General features: G+C 43.3%; 1 protein-coding gene across 1 annotated transcript; it reads left to right on the top strand.

The window, feature by feature from the left end:
- The first annotated feature begins 644 nt into the window (after positions 1–644).
- Positions 645–21354, top strand: SLC19A3 (solute carrier family 19 member 3). Its single transcript, XM_056121772.1, has 7 exons — positions 645–718; positions 4398–4555; positions 12379–12527; positions 15607–16438; positions 18080–18272; positions 19799–19940; positions 20867–21354. Exons 3-7 carry the CDS (start codon positions 12381–12383, stop codon positions 21041–21043), a joined length of 1491 nt encoding a protein of 496 aa, XP_055977747.1. The 5' UTR covers positions 645–718; positions 4398–4555; positions 12379–12380; the 3' UTR covers positions 21044–21354.
- Positions 21355–21950: the final 596 nt, after the last annotated feature.

A 21950-nucleotide genomic window follows, 5' to 3' on the forward strand; every position in this document is an offset into this window, starting at 1 on the left:
CTGGGGGAGGTGAATTACTGAAGAGCCAGCGTCCTCTCTGGGCTTCAGCCCCTTCACGCAGTTGCGGAAGCGCGGGAAGCTCGGGGATCGCTGGCGCCGAGGGATCCTGGCTGGTGCTTGCAGGGTTGCGTCCTTTTTTGCCGCGGCTCCAGGTCCCCCTGCAGTCTCCGTGCTCCCGTCGCGGCTCTCCCAGGCCCCCCTGCAGGCTGCGTGCTCGCGCCGCGGCTCTCCCAGGTCCCCCTGCAGCCTCGATGCTCCCGCCGCGGCTCTCCAGGTCCCCCTGCAGGTTTAGTGCTCCCGCCGCGGCTCTCCCAGGTCCCCCTGCAGGTTTAGTGCTCCCGCCGCGACTCTCCCAGGTCCCCCTGCAGGCTCAGTGCCCAGACGCGACTCTTCCAGGTCTCCCTGCAGGCTCAGTGCTCAGACGTGACTCTTCCAGGTCTCCCTGCAGGCTCAGTGCTCAGACGCGACTCTCCCAGGTCCCCCTGCAGGCTCAGTGCTCAGATGCGCCTCTCCGCGGTCCCTGCAGGCTCAGTGGCGATTCTCCCGTTGCAGACGTTTGCAAACGCAAGTTCAATGAGATCCAGCGCGAGTGTGGTGAAAGGTCAGCATCGCAGGTGGTTCTGTCGTCTGGAGGTCACGCGTTTTCACTGAGCTCAGAAAGTCAGATGCTCTCCCAGGAGCAAAGGGCCTGGGGAGGAAGAGCAGGAGGACGTTGACGGTAAGAGACCTGGATTTCTGTTGAACGCTAACCGTGAGCGAGATCGAAGGGCAAGACAGGAATTCCTTACAGGAATGTTGTTGGAAAGGGTTGCCTGATTCGACAGAGGAGGTGGGGCACTCATCTGGAACATCAGCGTTGCTGCAGTTAGATGTGCAGAAGGTTTGATTAGGCAGAGAAAAGAGGGAGGTTTTCTTCTTGAACAGCTTTGTTTCCCACTGGAGTGTGTCTGCTCCGATCAACGTTGGAACAAGTTGGTGCTTCCTTAAACACTTTTTGTTTTTTTTTTTAAAAATGTATTTTTAGTTAATGTACTTATTTTAAATAGACCCGGACATTCTAAACTTCTAACTTCTAAATAATTAATTGTATCTTCAGACTTTCTTAGCAGTAGCTGCCTTTGATAAAAATTCTTATTTTAGTCACTCATTATTTGTTATGGAATGATAAAGGTTTGGGGTGGGAAGGGCAGATGAGGCAGGAATATTCAAAAGTGATTTCTTGGACCTGCCACTGCTTTGCAGCCAGAGGAAGTGATCTGCTGTGTAGTTCTCTGCTTGTTGTTAGAGCTCTTGGTTCTAGAAGAGTTTTGAGCTCAGGCTTGCAGGAGGCAGCTGCAAAGGAAGTCTTGTTGAGCTACCGAGATCCAGCAATTTCTGACACCTTGGCTGTGATCATCCATGTGTGTATGAATTAACTCTACTTTTGGTCTTATTGTTAAAAATTAATTTTTTTATAGTGTAGGTAGCAGGGCACAATAGTGTTAGCGGGTATTGATGTGGGAAGTTACTATACCTTCACCACCGTCCAAATGCCCAATACCCTCACCCTGGTCCTTGTCTTACATTTAGTCTTTCTTTGTCCCCTTTCCCTGTCCCTCCCACTCTTCCGCCACTTTGTGATTTGAATTTTAGTAGTGATCATCCACATTTTAAGAGTCTTGACATAAACAAGGTTGGAGCCTAGGTTGGAGCCTAGATGAAATTGAACTTTAGGCCTCAAAATCATTCTCTTTCCCTGGGGTCATCATAAACTTGAACCTGGAGAGAGGAAGATACAAACCATTCTAAGTTCCAAAGATATGCAGTGAAATATCAAAATATCAGAACTGAGTAAGCCACAGCACTTCGGTTCAGAGGAAAACCTGGGAAGCTATTGAGTAGGTTAGAGGTGGGGTGAATGTAACAGGTATTAAAAGATGATTTTCAGAAAAGACTAAGCTGTCATGCATACATAAAAAATGAATACATCTTTTAAATTATCACTGAGAAAACTTGAGAGATTATTAAAAATCAGATGGGAGGAGAACCTGAAGAGTAGATACATTTAAAAATCAGGAAGATTAAAAATGGGGGCAAAATTGATTTTCCCTGGAGGGAAGGAGAGGAGGATTATCTCTTCATCTGATAAATTTTATTTTCCTGCCTATAAAGAAGAATTTTTCCCTTTGTTCTCTGTGTCACAATTCTCAATTTTAAGATAGCTCACAGTGCGTTGTGTCCCTGAGACAGACATTACCCTTTCTCCATCCACCCCATACTTTAAGTCAGTAACGCAAATTGCATTTCAGAAGCTGGGTGCGCTCAACTGACTTTCTTTCGAAGTTGTCCATGAGATTTTGTAGGTTAATTTGAGGGGCACCTCCCAAGTGCTTTAGGGACCTCGGAATCTTTCCTGGCAACACTTGGCCATTGAATGTGAATATTCGATGTGTGTGTCCAGCAGTGCAATGTGTGTGTCCAGCAAGGCCGGGGCTGTGGGGTTGGGACAGATCGGAACATTGGGACCATACCTAGTGGTGCTTGGGGGTTTCAGGATGTGCTGGGTGTTTTATTTATTTTTTTAAATTTATTTTTATGTAGGAGTAACTGCTTTTTTATTCAGCCATTGATTAAGCTGATTGAATTGGGCATGAACTTCACATTACTTTTTTTTAAAAAAAAATTTAATTGGATATCCGTGAGATATCCAATTCTGTTCATAATTGGGTTTTAGTCATACAATGATCCAGCACCCATCCCTCCACCAGTGCACATTTCCCACCACCAATGTCCCCCGTCCACCACCATCCCCCAATCTCCCAACCCCAACCCCAACCCTCAACCTCCCTCTTTTCTTCTTGCTCTCTCTCTCCTTTTCCTTTTATGCATTATGGCATTCAATACAGGTGCCAAGAGCTCATGGTGTTTGTTCAGGGCATTCAGTATTTTTATTGGGACAGTAAGTCTGGAGTAGATTTTTCAGTTGGGTGGTGGCTTTGGGGTATGGATGTGACTGCCGAAGCTTCCAGAAATACAGGAAGGTTGGGGGGGCGGTTAGCCCATTCTGACTCTCAGAAAGCCTGGAGATTTCAGTCACAAAACCCGTATACCAATGGGGCTGGAGCGATAGCACAGCGGGTAGGGCGTTCGCCTTACAAGTGGCCAACACGGCCGACCCGAGTTCGATTCCTCCGCCCCTCTCGGAGAGCCCGGCAAGCTACCGAGAGTATTCGATATGCCAGACACAGTAACAACAAAGTCTCCAATGGAGACGTTACTGGGCCCGCTCGAGCAAATCAATGATCAACGGGAGGGCCTTTACCTTTACCTTTACCTATTATATCTTGATGAGGTCCATCCTGAGATGGTGGAGTCAAGCTGAGGGTATTGTGGTGATTTTGGATTGTGGAAGCATGTGCTGGGTGTAACTCAAGACCTTGCACCTGAGCTCTCTTCCTGGTCCCAGTTTTGTGATTTTAATAGGTTCCTTTTGCTGTCCTTGAAACTTAGAATGATCTAACCAAAGCCCATAGCCAGATATACAGAGAAGAAGGAGTCTGGGCAAGTCATGCCAGCGAAAAAAATGATACTGCACATCCTATTTTTTTCTTTTTTGCTTTTTGGGTCACACCCAGCGATGCTCAGGGGTAACTCCTGGCTCTGCACTCAGGAATTACTCCTGGCGGTGCTTGGGGGAACATATGGGATGCTGGGAATCAAACCCGGGTCGGCAAGGCAAATTCCCCACCCACTATTGCTCCAACCCCACACATCCTAAAAATTTTAAGACTCATTTTGTAACCATGTTTGCAGGAGTTAACCTAAAGCAAAACTACTCTGACCTGCATACTCGATAAATATATGGACCTAATTCAAGTCAAAGTCAAATGGGCTATTCAATTTCTGCAGACTCCTTATTTGTTTGATTCTTTGGGGACAGCAGTAATGGGAGGATCAAAGGATTAGCCTTGTTTTACAGGGATGAGTTCTCAGTCTCGGCTAAGGTACATTAGCTGCCCATTGTAGCAGCAAGATTTAGGGGAAATGCTTTTGCCATGTGTTCCTCCCTAATAATAGCTATTTCAGAAAGACCTGAATCTGGTTATTGAATTATTTTGTTTTCTGTTTTGATTTGGTTTTGAGGACATGCCCAGTGGTACTCAGGGCTTACTCCTAGCTCTGTTCTCAGGGATCGCTCCTGATGGGGCTTGAGGGACTATATTGTGGTGCAGGGCTGGTGGGGTGGATCGAACCTGGGCTGGGCTCCTATAAGTCAAGTTCACCTGCCATTCTGTCTCTTCATCTCATTACTGTTGATTTATTTCGGTGGGTTCCAAAGAGGGCAGCTCTGTGAGAGTGGGTTACAATGAGTGAGGCCATAAGAAGGATAAGTACTGTTGTGTTTGCCCTTATAACAGCTCAGTTCTGAAAGAGGAGGACTCCAGATTCCACTGACCAGAAGGTATTTGGGATTGTGACTTGAGCTATGATAGCAGGAAGGAACAGAGGCTGGATCTGAAGACAGGAAGCTGGACTTGCTTCTAGAAAGAAGAAAACTTGTAACTCAGGAGCACAGGTAACTCTGATGTATGATTTTGAATAATGTTCAGCATGGCTGATGTAAGTTTGTTGGCCTGTCCTAGTGTGATCGGTGGGCTCTGCTTCCATTCTAAGTTAGTTTTCTGGGGCGAATCCAGTCCCATAGTTGTGGTTCTGTCTTCAGACTCAATGAAGACCTGGCCCTACGAATGAGTTTGGAAGAACCAGAGGAATTAAGTCCAGAGGGATGGAGAGACGGTGCAGGGGTTTGAAGGTGCATGCCCCCCATGTTGTTCTAGGTTTGATCCCCAATACCACATGGTCCTCTCAACATTGTTTTGGATCGCATCCTGCACCACTGGGTGTAACTCTGAGCACAGCCACAGAGCCTGGGTGACTGAGAATCACCAGGAGGGGCCTCCTGAGGATTGTGTGGGAGGCCTAAGAATAAAAATCCAGAGCTGCGTGAAAATCCTTTGAAATTGGGTTCCACATTTTAACTTTGAGGCAAAAATCTCAGACACTACCAAGTATAGATTTTCAGTATAGTTTGACTGTTTATGATGATTGCACTCATGGAACTCTATCCCCTCAAGATATTAAATCTTCCCTCCCTCTGGAAACTTCCTTCATGCCCCTTTTATTCAGTTTCCAAGTTTCCCACCTCCTGGGTGACTGTGCTTCTGATGTCGGGGTAACTGTTGTTCTGAAGTCTGTCAGCAATGGAATTGTGTAATGGGAAGGAGGAGATGGGAGTTTGAGTTTCTTTATGAATGATTGGCGTTCCAGATGCTCCATTGTGGCAGTACTGTCTTCATAAGCTCTGAAGAGGACTTGCTTCCTCCTTCCTCTGAAGTGGCCTTTTACCACTTCCTCTTAGGCTCAGGGGCTCCCTGGTGAGCTGTCTTTCTAGATCAGGTCTGGGGAAGGTCTTGCCTTTGACCGACTCCTTTATGCCCTGCCTTTGCAATCCCCCAGCTCTGACAACTTTGGCTGTGGTGGAAAATTCCATCATCTGTGTGGAATAGGATGAGTAAGGTACACAATGACAGGATGTCACCCAGACCTCCTGTGTCCACAGGTGAGTGCCAACTCCACCCTCCTCCCCTTTCTTGATGACTTGATGGCTAGGTACATGTCAAAATCTATTTTTTTAATAGCTTTAAGTATCCAAAATAACACACGCACTTGCCTGTGGGTTAGGAGATAGGACACTAATTTATTGCTGCCTGAAATTGAGATAAATGTCATTGGCCTTCTGCCAACACCGTTCCCCCGCAGCAGATAGGAGCAATTCACAGACATTTTTTGGTGGACGTATATGTGATAACTTGTTTTGCTGCATGAACCACAAAGGCCAGTGGAAGGAAATAAAGCTAAGGGATGGGAGCAGTAGACTTCAGGAACCAAGAAATGTGCCTTTCAGGTTTCCTTGCAACTCAGTGCATATGGAACCTGCTAAGAGTCATATTTTTGTTCTTTTTGGGTTACTTCTGGCAGTATTCAGGGGTTATTTCTGGCTCTGCACTTAGGAATTACTCCTGGTGGTGCTCAGGGGAGCATATGGAATGATGGGAATCGAACCCGGGTCGGCTACATGCAACGCAAACCTCCTACCCTCTGTACTACAGCTCCAGCCCAGATGAGTCATATTTAATTTATTTTTTCCATTACTCAACATCCTGTCTTCTCCCTGTACTGGTGCTGCACCTGGTAGGGCTCAGGGCTTACTCTTGGTTTTGCATTCAGGAATTATTCCTGGCAGTATCTGGGAGATGCCAGAGATCTAACCCAGGTAGGCCACTTGCAAGACAAGTGCCCGACCTGCTATACTATTGTTCCAGCCCCGAAGGACCCATCTTTTGCAATCTCTGCAGTACAGTTGGAAGTGTCAGAGATTATCCTGTAAATCAAGAACTAACCAACAATCATTATTAAACATCCTCCCCACTCAACCCGCCCCCTCCCCGCCCCCCACACTCACTCACTCACTCACTCACAGAAAAGAATGTGGGCCTGAAGCCAGATGTAGGGATGTGGTAAAAGAACAAAGAAAGTGGGAAAAGTCAATACTAGGTAACAACTGGGGTAAAAGAGGAGAGGAGAAACCACCTCTGAAATCCAAGGGAGCAATAATGGGAAAGGGATTTTGTGAAGTGACTATTTTTGAAGGCAGTTGGGTCTACACACAGTGATGAATCTTGCAAATCCATGTTGATCAGAGTCAAAATAGAGGAAAATCATCTACGTTACAGGAGATGCAGATGGTCTGTAAACTCCTTTCTAGGCAGATTAGAACTGGTGCTAATTTGAGCAAACTGTTAAGAAAAGAACCCGAATTAGAACTTTGAAACTGGAGAGCCAACAGTAGAACATTCTGTGGATTTCAACTGGAAAATAGTCATTCCTCCTCCAGGAGCTATAAGATGTAGAACATGTCAGCTCTGGGTGAGTTAGGCATGTCACGCCCAATGCAAAGGTGTTGGTGGTCGCTGGGCCCATTTAGAATTACACTGGCTGCTAACACAGTAGGACATATGAACTTTGACCTTCAGGCCCCCATGATGGGTTCCAGGTCCCTGCAGATAGCACCACCACATGGAGGCAGCTGTTCTGGTAATCTGGATGGGTGGGCAGGGAGATTGATTCCTGCCCTGGACAGCAAGGCTCTGAAGGAAGCAGAAGCTCATGCTCAGTGCTCTCCTCCTTCCTGTTTCTCCCAAAGAGCACCCTGTAGGCCCTGCTGGGTGAGGTTGACTTTGTGCTGGACCAGTTGGGCCAGGTTGCTCTAGGAGGCTAAGCTGCTGTATTCAGCCTTTGCTGGTCCTGACATTCTGGTACCTTCTCTGTCCATTTCAAGTCATGGAAGCCTGCCAGATAGACTAGTTTGGAGGATGACTCTTTTTTTTTTTCTTATTTGTTTTTTGGGTCACACCCGGTGATGCACAGGGGTTACTCCTGGCTCTGCACTCAGGAGTTACTCCTGGTGGTGCTCAGGGGACCATATGGGATGCTGGAAATCGAACCCGGGTCGGCCGCGTGGAAGGCAAATGCCCTACCCACTGTGCTATCTCTCCAGCACCTGGAGGATGACTTTCCATTTATTTACTTTTTATTTTCCATAGCAACATGATTTTCTCATTTCCGTTTACACATGGAGTTAGGCATATGAATGATATGTGAACATTTCTGTCCCAGAATCACCTTCTTTTTAATAGGGTCTTTCTTGTAATACTAGGCCTGTCTCTGTGTTGGAGGCTGGAGGCTCTGGAAGCCACTCTAATGGTACCCAGAAGCACTCAGGACTAGAATTGGCTGTCTGGGAGCTTGTATTGCCAGAGATTGAACTCAGGCTTTCCAGATACCATCCCTTTGGACTATATTCCTGGTTACAATGAAGAAACATTAATAATAATAATAATAATAATAATAAAGGATTGGGGTCCCAGAGAGAATCCACAGTTTTACACACGCAAGGCAAGTGCTTGATCTTAGAGCCACAATCTAAGCTCATACAGCAGAGACTCTTAAGAGATTCTCTTATTTAGGAAACACACAAAAGGGAAAGATAAGCATTTTGCTTAATAGAAATGCAATCATAGAATTAATTCTTGCCTCCAAGGTAAATGTGATGAAAAACAGGGCACTTAAAGATTTCCTGAGGAAGCAGATAATATTATTATGGGCATCAAATGGGTGAAAAAATAGAAAAGTATTAAAGCAGAGCAAGACAATGTTTTCCTACCTGCAAGGTGGGAAGGTTTTATAATTGAAATGAAATAAGCTAGATTAAAGGGTAAAATAGAGGACTGGAGAAATAGTACAGTGGTTAAATGCTTGCTTTGCACATGACCAACAAAGGTTCAATCGCTTGCATCGTATCTAGTACCCTGAGTACTACCAAGAGTGAACCCTGACCACAAAGAAAGAATTAAGCCTGGGATGGACCTGAGCAATAGTCCAACGGGTGGGACACTTGCCTTGCATGCAGCTGACCCAGGTTTGATTCCTGGCATCCCATATGGTCCCCTGAGCCCACCAGGACTAATTCCTGAGTGCACAATCAGGAGTGACCCCTGAGCACTGCTGGGTCACGATCACGATCACGATCATCCTATTGTTCGTCGATTGCCTCAAGCAGGCACCAGTAACATCTCCTTCGTCCTAGCCCTGAGATTTTAAAAAGTGTCATATTCAAGGCTCTTTCAGGGTTAGGAGAAAGAGACCCATCATTGTTACTGGTATTTGGCATATTGGGTACGCCACGGGGAGTTTGCCAGACTCTGCCGTGTGGGCAGGTTACATTCAGTATCTCATTCTTACTTTGGACAACCTGGCAGGCTACTGCTGGGTGTGGCCCCCCAAATAAAAAAAACAAAACCAAAAAGAAGTAAGCTTGGGAACCAAGGCATGTGAGGCAGAAACCATGAAATCAATCCAGAAACAGAAATGTAATTGTAACCTACTAATCTCCACAAAGCTCTGGGAACTCCAGAGGGCAGGTGGGGTTTGTATGCTGCACTGATTAGGGGAAGGGGAAAGGAGAAGGGGGTTTGCAAAGGGGACTGGAGAAGGGCAACAGGAAGATGGGGAAGGGCAGCATCCGGTCACCAGATAAATACAGGTTTGTCCTGCCTCAGAGAGGCCAGGGACACAGATTGTAATCTGAACAAATGGGTCTTGCTAATTTGCCCTTGGGCAATGGAGCATATAATTTAGCTGGTAGAGCATTTGCCTTGCGCGTGGCCAACCTGGGTTCAATCCCCCAGCATCCCATATGATTCCCTGTGCACCACTAGGAGTGATTCCTGACTCAGAGCCGGGAGTAACCCCTGAACACTGCTGGGTTTGGCCTCCAAAGGAAAATAACAAACAGACAAAAAAGAATTCCCCAAACAAAAAAATAGAAACCCTAATTTCCCCTTGGGTAAACACATGTTCCCATTATTATTATTATTATTATTATTATTGTTATTTTACTTTTGGAGTCACACCTGGCAATGCTCAGAGGTTACTCCTGGCTCTGCACTCAGGAACTACTCCTGGCATTGCTCAGGGGACCATATGGGATGCTGGGAATCGAACCTGGGTCAGCCATGTGCAAGACAAACGCCCTACCTGCTGTACTGTTGCTCAGGCCCCATCCCATGTTCTTGCAGCGTTTTTGCTTTGGCTTCCTTCCTATTCATACTCGTTACTAAATGACTCTAGCCAGTTAAATCCATCTTGAACCCGCTAGGTCTCAGGTACCTTCAACTTAAAAACAACCCACTTGGCAAAGAGGTGTATTTGAATAACACGAATCCCAGCAAACTCAAGGAAAGATAAATCCCGTTAGGTTCTAGGCTCAGAGAGGAAGTGGAAATCCCATCTGCTCCAGGTCAGCCCTTCACAAGATTACCACTTCAAGCTGTGAAAGCCAGTTCCTCTCCTGATCCTCATAGTCTGTACTGCTTCCTGGAGGGTATGGTAGACTAATGAGAGAGGAAAAGCTTTTTTGTTTGTTTTTTAAGTCACACCCGGCGATGCTCAGGGGTTTCTCCTGCCTCTGCGCTCAGGAATTACTCCTGGTGGTGCTTGGGGGAGACCATATGGGATGCTGGGGATTGAACTTGGGTTGGCCACATGCGAGGTAAACACCCTACCCTCTGTACTATTCCCATGGCCAAGGTTTTACTTGAATTCATGTTAAAGAGAAATTGTCCACCTGCCTGGGCATCCTCCTGCAGGCAGAGAGGGCAGAGCTAGCCGTGGACCAAGAGGCTTCCCAGAACCTTTAACTAGCAGGACCCTTCCCACCCTCACTCCATGGAATTCCACTCATGGCTTGCTGGAAGCAGCGACTTCCTCCTTCTGACCCACTTTCAGGCCCCTGATGCCTCTGTCATCAGCCACCACTTTTAATCTGATTGTGTACATAAACACTTTCTTTGCTCATTGCCCAGAGAGGCTGTCATTAGCCTAATGCCAGCAGCCAGGGTAGAAGGGCCACCGAGGGAGCAAAGTGGTTGGAGGCCCTTCCTGCCCTTAAGGACCTGGAGTCAAATCTTGGCACTTATTTCAAAGTCTGTGAACCTCTCGGAACTCCCATCTACTGCCCCAGGCATTTGGGAAAGTGATCCATATTCATAGTTATCATGGGGATGTGACAAGATAATGCAGCCTCACACACAGAAGAACCGAGAGTATTTGATATGCCAGACACAGTAACAACAAAGTCTCCAATGGAGACGTTACTGGGCCCGCTCGAGCAAATCGATGATCAACGGGAGGGCCTTTACCTTTACCTTTAACTCCACGTCAGAGCATCCAGAATGTATAAGCTTTACAAAGTTCAGCTTGACCCCAAATATACAAAAGTGACAATGACTTTTCCTAGGCACAGTTTAATTCCCTGAAATGCAAGAAAGATGTTAGTTTTCTCTCCCTTCCTCTCTTCCTCCCTTCCTCCCTCCCTCCTTTCCTCCCTCCCTCCCTCCCTTCTTCCTTTCCTCCCTCCCTTCCTTCTTGCCTTCCTTCCTTGGGTGTGTGTGGGGGGGTCCTTCCCTTCCTCCCTTCCTTCTTTCCTGCCTTTCTTCCTTGGTTGGGTTGCAAGGAGGTAAAAGAGATCTTTTCAGGGCTTATTCCTGGCTCTGTGCTCAGAAATCATTCCTGGTGGGGCTCAGGGTACCATATGTGGGGCCAAGCGTCAAACCTCTGTAGGCCAAGTACAAGGCACTTCCCTTATTGCTGTACCATCTCTCCAGGTCCCAAACCAAGGTGTTTTTAAAAGTGAATCACCAAAAATAAATTTGTTTATTTTTATTTTCTTTGCAATGCTAAGTAGAATATTTCATTGCACTTGTGTTCTGAAGGTTGTATTTCAAGCAATGTTACATTTTAATTGCAAAAGGAAGTATGAATGATTAATGAGCGTCTGGCTGTACTGAGTGTGAAACTAGTAATAACTCAAAGCAGAGCATAGTCTAAGAAATAACACCATCCATTCCCATCATAGAGTTAGTGCAAGAATGGGAAAAGGAGGAAATAACAACTTTTTTTTGGTTCATATATATATATATATATATGTATATATATATATATTTTGCCACACCTGGTGATGCTCAAGGCTTACTCCTGACTCTGCACTCAGGAATCATTCCTGGCGATGCTCAAGGGACTATCTGGGATGCTGGGGATACTATTGCTCTGGCCCACCAAAATTCAGAATTTTTTAATGGCAAGTAAAATTTTCCATCAATTCCATGTTTTAACTAAATCATAAAGTCTCAAAAATTGGAGACAGTCAAAATAAATGTCTTGTGTGTTTCTCGTGTGCCACTACTAGGTCCAGGACAGTCTGATGGAGAGATGACTGTGGCATAAACGTGCCATTCATGGGACAAAGGACCTGAGAGTCACAGTATAGTATGGGCAGGGGATGTATAGAAGTTAATCTGTTGTCTGTGCTCTCTTGGCTTTGACCTCCTAAGAAGGACTCAGCCGGCCACAGGTCACTTTCATTCATTAGTCAGTGTTTTTGCCTGCTTTCAACCATTTATTTATTGGTCCTTTGATCATCATTTATTAGTAGCTTCTCATGACACTGTTTATGAGGAATACTAACATATGATCTAACCCAGACACATGGATGCATAGTTCACTGATGCTGGAGGATGTCACTGACTCTCCTAGGAAATTAGAGAGCGTTCGTCATCAAAGAAAATCATCACTTTCCTATTTCAGCTGATGAGGGGATAAATATGTCAAGAGGAGTGTTTGTCCTCTCCTAAAAACATTTAGAAATCAGTATTTCCTGACATCCAGTCTTTAATAAAGAAGAAACATCAGTTTATTTTGGTTTTGCTTCTATTTGACCAGCCATGGGTTGCTTCCAAACTGCATCCAACTCCTGGATTTATCCCACTGTGATCCTCTGCCTATTTGGATTTTTCTCCATGATGAGACCCTCAGAACCTTTCCTTATCCCATATTTAACTGGACCGGATAAAAACCTGACAAGTACCGAGGTAAGTTAGCACATATCTATATCTGTGCCATGCTTGAACAAAGACTTAAGTTAAGATCTCATGTCTTCATCCAACTTGAAACCACTGATACACAAATCTCAATGAATGCTTGATCTGTAGTAATTAAAATGGAAAAGAACTGGTAAAATGATACTTTATACTTCAAGAAAGAAAGAAAGAAAGATAGAAAGAAAGAAAAAGGGAGCCAGGCACAATTGATGTAAAAATTAATATTTTAAACTTGTTTTAATTTGGGGGGAGGGGGGTCAACAGTGCTTAGAGACTACTCTCTATTCAGGGGTTTTGCCTGTGGTGCTTGGGTGAACATGCATGCTGATCCAATTCAGACCTCCCTCCTGTGTGCAAAGCTTGCAAAACATTCTCTTGAGCTATCTATCTCCTAGCCAAAGTATGTTTCACTTTTATGGAGTCATAACATTCGTCTTAACACTCATATATATTCTTTCATTCTGCTATGGTAATCCCCAAATAACACCCCTGCCAGGCACAACATCTGGTCTACTAGACATTCCACTGCTGAGGTAGGAACAGAATCTGACTAAGAATTGCTGTATTTTTAGGACACTTAGTTGGGTTAGAAAACTATTTAGCAGCCAGTGATACATTACCAGCTCTACTTCCCAGCTTGATCTTACTGACGGCCAAATCTCTTACTTAAAAAATTCGGGGTCGGAACGATAGTACAGTGGGTAAGGCGCTTGCCTTGCAAGCGGCTGACCTGGGTTCAATACCCAGCAACCCATTTGGTTCTCCATGTACCACCAGGAGTAATTCCTGAGTGCAGAGCCAGGAGTAACCCCTGTGCAATGCCAGGTGTGACCCAAAAAGAAAAAAAAATTCAACGATTTTCTTTTTAATAAGAATAATGTGATAATTCATGGAGGCAGTTGGGGAGTTCCCTGATCAGGGCTATGATCAGAACAGGTGTTATGCCCAGAACAGAGAAAACCCTGCAGAGATAAACTTCCCCTTCAAAGGTGAGGCACTGGTTCCATGGGGGGCTGGGGTTGTGGGAGGTCACAAAGGCAGGCTTGTACCTGCAAGAGTGCAGCAGGTTGGGCACTTGCCATGCACACTGGTGAACCAGTTTTGATCCGCCAGCACCACATATGGTCCTGCAGCACTGCCAGGAGTGATTTCTGAGCGAACTGGAAGTGATCCCTGAGCACAGAGCCAGGAATAAGCCCTGAGTACCTCTGAGAGCAGTTCAAAAACAAATAGAAAAGGCAGATTGGTTCTGCTATAGCTGAGAGCGGAGGAAGATGATTCTGTTTCATTTTCCCAGGTGGATGGAGGCTTATCATGAGTAGACAAAATGGACAGAAGGGGGCTGAAGAGATGGTATAGCAGGTGACGCACTTGCTTTGCACTCAGACTGCGCAAGTTCAATCCTTGACGTCATGCATAAAGTTTCTTTCCTTTTTTTTCCCCTTTGTTTTTTGGGTCACACCCAGCCATGCTCAGGAGTTACTCCTGGCTCTGCACTCAGGAATTACTCCTGGAGATGCTTGGGGGGACCATATGGGATGCTGATGATTGAACCCAGGTTGGCCGCATGCAAGGCAAATGCCTTACCCGCTGTGCTATTGCTCCAGCCCAATTTCTGAGCCCCTCTAGGAGTAAGCCCTGAGCATTGAGTGGGTAGACTAAATGACTGTCCCCATCTTCCCTCCCAAAAAAACTCGAGAAAGAGCACAAAAATTTGTAAATCTACAACTGTACCTCTTGGTGTTTCACTAACAAACATTTTTAAAAAAAATGTAAATGATGGAGAATGGGCACTGGTGGAGGAATGGGTACTGGATCATTGTATAACTGAAACCCAAGCACAAAAATTTGTAAGTCTACAACTGTACCTCGTGGTGATTCACTAATAAAAATTAAAAAAAAAAAACTACAGAAAGAGGCTCAGTATGAACCAAGAGCCCACTGGCTTGGTTTCTAACATCACTGTGGAAGAGTATTTATTTCCTTAAAAGTGTGCCTCAGTCTAACCAGACTTTCTCTGTGCCACATCACTCACATTTTACCCTCTGAGGGTGCTGGAGAAAGCAGGGGTGGGTGTGTTGAAGGCTAGAAATCATGAGGGTACAGGATAGAAGTTAGTGTCACTGTCTTGCACTTCTAATGCTCCAAAGTTGAATGACTTTAGTTCTTTGCTTTGTTTCTATGAGTGGATAGATGCTGGGCTTGGTCCATTATACTTCTAACAATCTCGTAGATGACCCATCTAAACTGAGGACCATGGTGAGGAAGGAGAGTTGAGTCTGGGATTCAGAGGAAGACAGGTTGGGAGTCCAGCAGCTTGATCAAAAGGAGATGTACTACATCACTAATTTCCATGGTGGGGTTCTGCAAGATGCACTAGTCTTTGCTCTCTTCATGTGATCATCCAGATTAATAAACTGGAGTTTTATTTATTATCATTATTATTATTATTTTAAACATGATGAAGAACTGCTTCAAAGAAGGTCATCATTTTTCTGTACCATACTATTGATCTAATGTTGATAATCACTGGGCAAAAGAGTATCTTTTTTTTTTTTTTTTTGCTTTTTGGGTCACACCCGGCGATGCACAGGGGTTACTCCTGGTTCTGCACTCAGGAATTACTCCTGGTGGTGCTTGGGGGACCATATGGGATGCTGGGAATCGAACCCGGGTCGGCCATGTGCAAGGCAAACACCCTACCTGCTGTACTATCGCTCCAGCATCAAGAGTATCATTTTTTTCACTAATTTTATCAATTAGATCAGATATCCCATATCTATATGACCGAATTTAAAATAATTCCAATTACTTATTAAGGCACGCTGTGCTCCTGTCACACAGGTCACAACAGAAATAATTTCTTTGGGAGAATAACTCTCTTGTCCAGGCTTGAAAATATGTTTCCTGGAGCGCTTTGCTATGACCTGAAGACTGTGCTCTCCAGTGGGATGCAGAATCGGCTAACAGTCAGCTCCTGTGCCCCTTGTCATGCACAGACCTAAGGAAGATAGTCCTCACCCCACCTCTGAGCAATCCATGGTGACAAGAGCCCTTCTCCCCTTTGCAGATCACAAAGGAGATTTTTCCTGTATGGACCTATTCTTACCTGGTGCTGCTTCTTCCTGTGTTCATCCTCACCGACTATGTCCGCTACAAGCCGGTCATCATCCTACAAGGGATCAGCTTCATTATTACGTGGCTGCTGCTGTTGTTTGGCCAGGGGGTGCCGGCCATGCAGATTTTGGAGTTCTTCTACGGGATGGTCACTGCCACCGAGGTGGCCTACTATTCCTACATCTACAGCGTGGTCAGCCCAGAGCACTACCAGCAAGTGAGCGGCTACTGCAGGAGCATCACACTAGTGGCCTACACGGCGGCCTCGGTGCTGGCCCAAGTCTTGGTCTCCCTGGCCGGCGTGTCACTCTTCCACCTCAATGTCATTACCATGATCTCTGTGTCTGTGGCCTTCCTTTTCTCTCTTTTCCTCCCAATGCCCAGTAAAAGCATGTTTTTCCATGCAAGATCCAGCAGAGAAGTACAGCAGCCGCCAAGCATGAAGGACATGTTACATGAGATTCATGAGTATGAACGACCAGGAAGGGAAGAGGAGAAACGCCCTTCCGGAGTCACCAGCATTTCAGAAAACCTGTCTGATGACAGCCCGGTGGGTGGCCCAAGGCCAGAGCATGCAGCTCGGAGAGTTTTTGAGCAGTGGTTCCAAGATCTCAAGGCGTGCTACCACTCAAAGCATCTTTTCTACTGGTCCCTATGGTGGGCTTTTTCCACAGCAGGGTTTAACCAGGTTTTGAACTATATTCAAATCCTGTGGGATTATAAGGCACCATCCCAAAATTCCGACATCTACAATGGAGCTGTAGAAGGGATTGCAACATTTGGAGGTAAGGAGACTTTTATTTCTCCATCTTTGCTTGGTTACCCCATTAACTTATTGCTCCAGTGGCTATAGATCCCCCTGGTGCAATTTTCAGAACAAATATTGTTTGTTCGTTTGTTTTTGGGGCCACTCCAGCTGTGCTCAGGGTTTACTCCTGGCTCTGCATTCAGGGATCATTCCTGGCTTGGGGACCATATGGGGTACCAGAGACTGAACCCAGATGAACTGCTTGCAAGGCAAGTGCCTTCACCCTGGTCTTATTTCTCCAGCCCCACAAATATTCATTTTTTTTTTCCGGATTGCAATGTTCTAGGGAAAAAGAGAGATGTGGCTCATATATTTAAATGTGTTTGAGTAATAACAAAAACCTCACAAACTCAGGATTGAGTTCTGAAAGATTTCATTTCAGCCAAATTCCTGATTTTGTTTTATCAACAGCATGAATGTTAACAATGACTCTTGTTCTTCACAGATTATTTTATCAAGAAGAAAATGCAGGTGTCATGTAAATGTAAAGTTACCGTTTTACATTATTGTAACTTTCTATGGCTTCTAAATTTTGTTGAGATTTTTTTTTTTAACAAAAAGTATTTGGTTTATGTTGTGACCCAGGTGAGTAAATTTAGACCATTCTGGGCTAATTATATTTGTAAATGAGGAGTGTAAGGTACATAAGAGGTAGAATTCTAACATCAAAGAGAAATTGCCTTTTAAATTTATTCTACAATAAATATTTATATCCTGATAGGCCAAAACTTTGAAGATACTTTGTAGAAGGAGATTTTCACTCCCCAGTAACAAACAGTCTGAAAGGTCATAGTGTGTCTATTTTAGTGCTTGCTTCAGCAGCACATATACTAAAACTGGAACATAATGTGTCTATTTTATTTTTTCTCCCTTTTAGGGAGATATCAGGTTAACTCCTGGAAACCAGATTGTTCCAGAGTTGTTTCATTGAAATCTTTCTCCTACATTCCACATTCTACAGGGGAAAATTATTCTATTTCCTGTTATAATAATGATTCTTTCCTAGGTTATATGTGGAAAAGTTAATAAAAGTCAGAAATTATATTCATGCCTTTCATTTTGTTAAAGAGAACTGTAATTGCTAAAAATTTATTGCCAATTTTTAGGTCTCTAAAACAAGTAAATTAGAAGGGACCTTGAAGTTATTCAGATGAAGATACAATTTAAGTAATAAAGATTGGTCCTTTTTATTGTATTTTTTTTGGTTTTTATTTAATACCCAGCTCAGGGTTCTTGGGATTTACTCCTGGCTAAGTGCTCAGGGATCACTTCTAGCAATGCTTGGGAGACCAAATGTGGTGCCAAGGATTGAACCTGGGTCACTTCTATGCAAGGCAAGCAACCTCCCTACCGTACTATCACTCTAGCCCAAGATAAGTAATTTTTTTTCCCAAAAATTGCTCATGATGTCAATAAAAAATAATATTGACAGAATAGAGGGAATCAAAGGGACAACTGGGTCAAAACAGGATAAATCCACATGGAATGGATCATGTTTGTGTGTGTTAGTAGGAGAGCCGTCCTTTGGAATAGATGTGATGCAGGTCTTAAGGAATCCGGATGCTGTTTCTCCCACACCAGGTCAATCTGCTTGAGCCTCCCAATGTTTCTCTTTCAGGAGCACTGGCTGCCTTTGCAGTGGGTCTTGTGAAAGCCGACTGGGACCTTCTGGGAGAGTTGGTTCTGGGCATATTCTCAGTTGTCAATGCGGGTTCTCTATTTCTCATGCATTATACCACCAATGTGTGGGTTTGCTATGGTGGCTATTTCATCTTCAAGTCCAGCTACATGCTTCTCATAACCATAGCAGCGTAAGTATTGCCAACCATATCATTTCTCTCCTGAAAGTAATCCATATTCTCTGTTTTAAAGTCCCACTTTTGCTTTAGAGCCTCAGATGGATTTTTAAAATTTTTTCATTTATTTATTTGTTTATTTTTGCTTTTTGAGTCACAGCCGGCGGTGCTTAGGGGTTATTCCTGGCTCTGCACTCAGGAATTACTCCTGGAAGTGCTCAGGGAACCATATGGAATACTGGGGATTGAACCAGTGTTGGCTGTGTGCAAGGCAAATGCCCTATCAGCTATACTATCACTCTGGCCCCTTCAGATGGATTTTAATCACATACAGTGTTAAATTTTGGCTATTTCATTTCAAATAGACAAAATAAGCCATATTTTCAATTAAGTAAAATCTGGTAAATGAAAGACAAGTAGTTTCATAACCTCAAAATGATTATGTCAGTTTGTGACTTTTCATTTTTAGCAGTTTGCCAGAAAACACTGTAGTGCAAATGGATTTTGAATGATAGGTATTTTATCCTTGGCATCACTATATTGCTTAAGTATATTGAGGCATATATTTTTGTATTAAAATTTTCTCTCTAAGGTATAAAAAGGTTGATACTGAAAAAAAATAGATGTAGGTAAAGAGGGTAGCGGATACTCTAAGAGATCATTTCTTAAATAAATATGTTTGATTCTGTATGTCAGTGAGAGAAAGTTGACTATATTAATGAAAAATATTAGAATTTTAAATAGCACTTAAGAACTAGACAATAATTTGACCAAGTTTTGAATTTGTTAGAAATGTTTGATATGTAATTGACAGAACAGAAATATAAACAAGGATCTGAGAACAGATCATGAAGCAAGGGAAAGAGATGATTTTGTTTGTTTTGTTCACTGAAATGTGTTAGCTTAATGAAAAACTCATATTGAGTTTCTTTGTAACAGGAACATTTGGTTTGTAAAGTAAAATTGTTGTCTTTCTTTTTATTTTGAGATGCCCAGAACTCTAAGCATTTTACCTGCATTCTTCAGAAGAACTAGTACAAATGTCAGTATAATTTTCTGGAATATATTCATTAAAGATTCTCCTAGTGATCTAAGTAGTCCCATTAATCATCACCTGGTTTTAAAACTATTAAACCATAAATTACCCACCAGTTTGAAATTATCATTGAAACTTTCATTATAAGCGATCATAACAAAGACTTTAAGTGTTCAAAAAGTCCTCATATTGCCTTTATTTTGCATTTTCATAGATTCACTGTAAAACTATATAATTAAGTGACAGCCAATATTCACAAGCTACACGTACTGGAATTATTGGGGTTTAATTTCAGAAGCATTCTGTTGGCTAGGAAGATGTTTATTTGAACTGTTTTAATTCCATTCTTAATATTACTTTAAAAATTTCCTTTCTTTGCTTTGCTTATTAGTTTATACTATGAGGATTTATGAAGGTTAGTGCTTTTAATAACAAACTGCTTTCCTTTTAACTTTTGTCCTTTAAATAATCCCATCATTAAAAACTTTTTGCTGTTTAATGGCAGATTTCAGATAGCTGTTAATCTGACTGTGGAACGCTATGCCCTGGTGTTTGGAATCAATACTTTCATTGCTCTTGTGGTTCAGACCATTATAACTGTGATTGTTGTGGATCAGAGAGGACTCAGCCTCCCAATCAGCACTCAGGTAAGCAGAAACTCTTCTGTTTTTATGGTCAAGTCATTTGTAGGAATGGAGAAGAACCAGGCTATCTCAAAGACCTTTGGTTGTACTACTGCCATTAGTGAATTTCTTGAAATTTTGAAGAGTGATTTTAAAAAATAATGACCATAGTATAGTATACTATGAAAGTTTCCAGACACAATACCAGTAGAAAAGGATTTTTTTTTGTCTCCTAAGACCTCATCAGATTTTAGAAGAGACTGATCACATCTTATCACCGTGTCCTCATACCTCATCATCTTTGTATACTCAGTTCCAAGAATGACTGATTTTTCAAGTGGGGAGGTTCTATGAAGGCAAAACACTTCCTTTATCTTGCATCAGGAGGATTTAACATTAGCCCGACTTATGGCTTTATTTATTGACCTGCTAATAAAGGAAGATTTTATTTTCGTTTTTGGCCATGCCAAAACTGTGATCAGAGCTTACTCCTGGCTCTGTTTTCAGGGATCACTCTTGGCAATGCTCAGGAGACCATAGGTGGGATTGAATCTGGGTCAGCTACTTAGAAGGCAAGCACTTTACCCACTGTACCATATCTCAAACTCCCAAATTTCATTGTTAAAGACATTTAAGAAACCCGCCATCCTTGAAACATAGACCATAAATCAATAGGATTTAATGCATTTACATTACTGATAATGTCCTCTAGGATTCATGTAACCCTGACTCAAAACCTTCACTCTTAATTAGTTCCTGCGTTGCTTATACCATCTCTCTGGTTCTTCTGAGATGGCAGAGAAAGAACGGTGCTAATCTAAGTGGTTCATATTATCATCCTGGGTCTTATTATATACCATGATCCAAATTAAGTGAAAATACCACTCTGTATGATCAGTGGCATAGAAGGTCTGATTGTGTCTATGTCTAACTAAGTTTCCACTCTCTAGTTTTTAGTTTATGGCAGTTACTTTGCAGTCATTGCCGTAATTTTTCTAATAAGAAGCATATACGTTATCTGCTCCACAAAATGCCAGAAGAAAATACAGGACTGTGCTATAGGTCAGAATCCTTATGGACCACAACCGGAAGAACCAAGGACTGCCATCATGGGAACAAAGCTCTAATCTCAGGAAAGCCATACTTTCTCAGCGTGAACTGTACTGATCACAGTCACTGGTGCTGTAAGTTGACATTCTTCACAAGTCTGCATTCCAGTGAACCTTTTCAAAACCATCCCAGGACTCTACCCTTGGACTGAATATATGTGTATCCAGGTGAATGGATGCAGTCAGCATTGATCCTCAGCTGCACTTGATATCCCAGTGTGGGACCCAGTGAATACTTGGGAGTGGTAAATCCTAGATTTGACCTCATGTAAGGACAGGGCAATGACATGGAGACAAACCATGAAAGAAGACCTCCATTTTGGAGTTGTTTTTCAGCATCGGTGAGCAGAAATTCTAACATGTGGCACATTTTTCCCCACATGAACCATTTTTCTCTTTTGATTAGGTGTACTTCTGTGCAACTTTTAGTTGAGAGACTTAATGGTTTTGTTTCATTGTCGGCACTTTGCTTTTATCTTGATAATAGAAGAACCTATTAGGTTTTATTAGATCATCCTTCCACGTAGTTTTCATGTTGTTCTATTTTTCATGTTGTGCTCTGCTGAACTTTGTTGTTGCTACCCTACCTCAGGAATAACTGTGACATTTGACTCTATGCACAAGATGATCTTCAGGTCAATGCCCAGTGGCCTTGGAGAGACTGAGCTCTCTCCCAACCAGCACTCCCGATGGATGTTATAAGGCATGTCAGTGTGATGTCTGTCTGAACAGAAAGTTGTAAGTGGAAATCTCCAGGCATTTCTACAAGTACTTATGAATTAGAAAACACTGTTGGAGACTCTTAATGTTTTGATGGTAAAGGTTGCACTAAGTAAAATAATTATTAAAGAGAAATATTAAAGAGCTTTACTAATTTTTTGATAAAAAGTTGTACTGAGAATTGTCTGAGCTTGTCTGTTCTTTG

The sequence above is a fragment of the Sorex fumeus genome, unplaced genomic scaffold, assembly GCF_029834395.1.
Source record: "Sorex fumeus unplaced genomic scaffold, SorFum_2.1 ptg000005l, whole genome shotgun sequence".
NCBI lineage: Eukaryota > Metazoa > Chordata > Mammalia > Eulipotyphla > Soricidae > Sorex > Sorex fumeus.